The following is a 4,850-nucleotide window of genomic DNA, read 5'->3' as shown; positions in this document are numbered from 1 at the left end:
TATATATATATATATATATATATATATATATATTGGGCTTTTAAGTTACTTTTCATCGAATTTTGCTATACCATGGTAGAATGAGTTGCCCGCAGTACTAAATGGGGCAGTGGTGTTAAACCCGAAGCAACATGTATACGAAGCGAACTTCTTAACTATGCAGTCAGTGTTTTAAAATAGACAGGTGGCAGAGAGAGAGAGAGAGAGAGAGAGAAAGAGAGATACGGTTTTGTGTAGACGACACCTTTGTAATTATTAGGTCGATAACGGGAAATTCCTCGAATAGGTGTTCTGAACAGTGCATAAATCTCTAGATTGGATAAAACGTTGATATTGCAGTTATATATTTCTGGTTGTTTTCTATTTAACACCCTTATTCCTAAATATGATTAACTTATTCAGTCACCGTAGTTCGGAAATAATATACCTTTAATAAAATAAGTCTTTCCGTTTCCACCCCATACAAAAGCTGCGTCTATATTATCCGGCACTCCCTTGAAGCCATCGCGTATTTTACGTGGATATCCACTGACTGCTTTCATGTGGTCAAACTTCCAATATTCATCACCCTATTGAAATAAAAAGTAAAATAACATTATATATATATATATATATATATATATATATACAGCAAATTATGATTTACATATGAAATGATCAAAGAGTATATATATCGTTAGATCTCTTCAGTGTTTTAGTTGAAATGGATTGAGAGAGATGGACCTAGGCGGTGGAGTTGTGAGCAAATAATATTTTAAAATAATGTTTGATATACGTGTGTTATTGTTATCAGCAGTGAAGCGACGATAATGAACTGTTTGATACCGCGAATTACCTTATCTATTTATTAGTTTGTTTGCTGTATGAATAAACTCATATTTACTGATTATCAGCAGATTTTATGTTTCTACATAGGTGAATGTTTTCATAATAAATGTTCACGTGAGAGAGAAAGAGAGAGAGAGTATGCGTTTGTTTTGTTATTTAACCCCAGGTCAGCATTGATGGTGCAGATCTATGATAAATGACGTTCCCTTCAAGATGTTGAGGTGATTTCAGAAAGATTTGGTAGTCACATTTAGCAGGGTGAATGACCATATTTATGGTAAAGATATGTTCCAGTTTTCAGCTCTAAGCATTCTTATGGTAAAAATGTTTTCCAGTATGACCATAACTAGCTATTTCCCGGTGTTGTATATCTAAGTCCATATTGTACTTCTTTGATCAAAGCAACATTGTGTTTCTGAAGGAGAGTTGCTGTTGAAGACAACACATACACTCCTTTTCAGCTTATGTGTGTACTTGTAGGAAATGCCTGCACAATATTCTATGAGGTGCACATTGGTCAATGAGAAACTAAAGTATAATTCTTAATATATTCTGGCAGATTCGAATCTGAATACCTGATTGCTTTTGTTTTTCGTTATCGGAGAATATCCCTTCCCTTTCAACGGCGTGCGTTTACAATACATACGATTCATCGGAATAAGACTTCAAGATACCGTGGTGTTTCAACATCGTTATGTGTCTCTTCAGTCAAAGCTATCACGCTGAATTTCTTCGATGACGAAAAGCAATACCCGTGTGATATTCACGTGCCAGAACTTATTTTGCAGCCAGCCCATGAATTACTGAGGTTGATAGACATCAGCATGCACCTGCAACTAGTTTGTCTACTAATTCCTATAAACAAAACTCTTGCTTTGTCTAGATTCAATGAACTAGCGGGATAGCTTCGACTGAAGAGACACACAATATCGAAACATCACATATCTCAAAGTCCCCTTACACTGGTGAATCGGGTGTTTGTAAATACCTCATGCATGTGAGGGAGGTGTTGTCCGATGAGAAAGCATGTGTGAATATATATTCACGTTGGGATCTATCAGAATGTATTAAGAATACCAAGATGCCTAAAGAAACTTTACAGTAGGTGGATTGTATGAATGTTCAATAGATCCTGTAAGAGAGGGATTCAATCTATATACTGATACGAGATCCAGAGCGCCAGAACAGTAACTTGACTAACAGCTGCACCTCTAATTAAAAACACATTTCACAGTCTATTTCAAGTTTGAAAGACGCCGGCTCTCCGGGACCAGAAACTATTCAATTCCAATTCGTCAAATTTTGTTGGTGGCACTGACTTTCAACAGAATTTATTTGTAAAGTTGCTCTAAGTTGTGCAAATCCGAACCTGAAGGAATATATCGTATATATGACGTATCGGTCAACTTCACTTTTACAATGAGTGGAGTCATCAAAATAGTCTATGTAAAGCACCTTCTATTCTAGTCATAAGCACTCTTTGATGTTCTGGCACATATATTTTAGCTATATCTATCTATATCTACTGTATTTTCGATGTCTCAAGCTTATGTTCAGCTCTCTCACATGCAGTATAGAAGTGCAGACATATTGCATCTATGGGTAACAACCAGAATCTGCAGCTAGCGTTTGCTATCCTATGTACTCAACAAAGAAGGAGGAATTTTTGTTTACATTTTGGAGGCCATATTGAATTAGTTCTAATCTAATATTGAGCACATTAAAAAAATTGTTAATTAGATATATGAAAATTTATAATTGCATTTGTAGTGAAAATGTAATTACAAATATCAAAGTAAGAAATAAAAATATAAACTGATATTTAATGAGTTTTTAAAATAGTCTGTAATCAACATGTTTTGAGATTTCTTCCAGAAAGGGGTAAGTTCCTCATGAATACCTTACAACTGTGGTTCGCAAAAAGGTGTTCTATAGCACACCAAAGTGCCAGATAGGGGCATTTTAGGGTTTCGTAAATTTTTGTAGTCATAATTTAAACTTTTAGCCTGTAATCTGTCCATATCGTACATAGATATTCCACCTGTTTTATGTTTGAACTGGCAAGATCCGGTCTCTCACACCTATCCTACACTGCCATTTAGAAATTAAACAATCGCACCATCGAAACAATATGAATAAATAAGCATTACATTTCACTGAGTTATCTGAATACTAAATAGTTAAATTCTTGCAAAATCAATACTAACTCAAGCGTTAGTACAGATTGTCTTAATCTTGTAACTTGTAATCACATTGAATACATGCCTAATTGACAAAACTAAGCAAAGAGAACGTTTTCTAAATTTTTCTTCTATATTTTCAACAGCTTTTTTAAAAATGTGACAATAATTCCTTTTTTTCTATTTGGCCTCCAGCGGGCCACAATATCGAGGAGATTGAGAACCAACGTTTTAAACAAAGGTATACATTTCTGAAACACAATATCAAATGATGAGCAATATGTAGGAGTGCTGTTAGATGATGCTTACCTTAAATATAAATGTGTAGCTATTATCCCAGGTAAGGGCTGCGTCAATAGGACCAGTGACACCGAACCAGTCCCATTCAATTTTTCTCGGATATCCTACATCAATTCCTGTTCCTGACAATCGATAATATTTATCTCCTGAAATATATTAAAAATCACCGAATGTACTTAGTGTCCATAGTTTGTTTTACATTAATAAGAGACCTAAGATTGTCACGTAACGAATTAAATCTAACACGTTAGCTCAATAACTCTGGCTACTGGCTTAATAACATATCACATTGATGATGACCTCACCGAGGTCGACGACAGAGACAACAAAGCTAATATCGATAGTAACGATAATGGTGATGATAAACGATGGTGGCAGTACAGGTTGTTGTTGTTGTTGTTGTTGCTATTGCTGCAGCTGTCGTTGTTATATTGATAACTATGATAATGGCAATGACGATGATAACCGTGGTGATGATGATCTGAATGATCGCGATTATGATGAAGACGTTAAGGAGAAAACTTATGATAATTATCAGTCTCGTGTTTGTGTACATAGCAATAAAATTGAAAGTGGTGATGGTGATGTTACTGTTGATGAATACGATGATGATAGTGATGATAATGATAAGCTAGCAAGAGAAGGAGAAATAGGTGGTGGTTATACCGAGTCATATTGGGTAATGGAATACTAGATATAGAATACTTCAGAAAGTACGGAATAATCACGGTAGGAACTCCATTCATCTGTGCTATGTAGTACACACACACACACACACACACACGGGTTACTCCATATCAGTCAGGAAGGACTATAGGACCGGTTTCCCTGTGTCTTTGGCACAAGTATACATATTCCTCACTGATGGGACGCCGGTTGATTACAGCATCGCCTGCTTTTTGTCAGTGCTCTGTAGCAACGTGAAAGGAAATGTATTGCTCAATAACACAACGCTTCACCCAGTGCTAGAATCTTACGGTCACGAGTCCAACACACTAGCCATTAAGCCAGAGTATGGGATATTCTGTCATCCTAGAAACAGCTGTAAGTCATTGAATCTTTTCCAATAATAACAATGTATATGAATTGAGATGTTTGACTTGCCTTATCGTTTGTTTCCTCCTTAACAATCATATATTCGCTATATCGGAAATCTGCAATGGCTCCATAACTACCGTCTCGGCTATAATCTTGGAGCCCTAGTAATCCGTTACAGTATTTACGTAGCGTACCTAATCGTTTAGCTCACCTGTGTGACTAAACCCCCATATTTTGCATATATACTCTTTTTACTCTTTTTACTCTTACTTGTTTCAGTCATTTGACTGCAGCCATGCTGGAGCACCCCTTTAGTCGAACAAATCGACCCCAGGACTTTTTCTTTGTAAGCCTAGTACTTATACTATCGGTCTCTTTTGCCGAACCGTTAAATTACGAGGACGTAAACACACCAGCATCGGTTGTCAAGCGATGCTGGGGGGTGGGGGTGGACAAACACAGACACAAACACGCATATATATACATATACATATATACGACGGG

General features: G+C 36.4%; 1 protein-coding gene across 1 annotated transcript in view; it reads right to left on the bottom strand.

Moving 5' to 3' along the window:
• Positions 1 to 4,850, bottom strand: part of LOC106869299 (matrix metalloproteinase-14) — a 28,828-nt gene that overhangs the window by 7,520 nt on the left and 16,458 nt on the right. The window contains exons 4-5 of the mRNA XM_014914975.2: positions 3,318 to 3,454; positions 428 to 569 (exon numbers count right to left, since the gene is read on the bottom strand). Coding sequence (XP_014770461.1) covers positions 428 to 569; positions 3,318 to 3,454 — 279 coding nt within the window. The remainder of the gene's footprint in view (positions 1 to 427; positions 570 to 3,317; positions 3,455 to 4,850) is intronic.

Source organism: Octopus bimaculoides, chromosome 3 (genome assembly GCF_001194135.2).
Source record: "Octopus bimaculoides isolate UCB-OBI-ISO-001 chromosome 3, ASM119413v2, whole genome shotgun sequence".
Lineage (NCBI taxonomy): Eukaryota > Metazoa > Mollusca > Cephalopoda > Octopoda > Octopodidae > Octopus > Octopus bimaculoides.
This window is presented reverse-complemented; position numbering and strand designations above follow the sequence as displayed.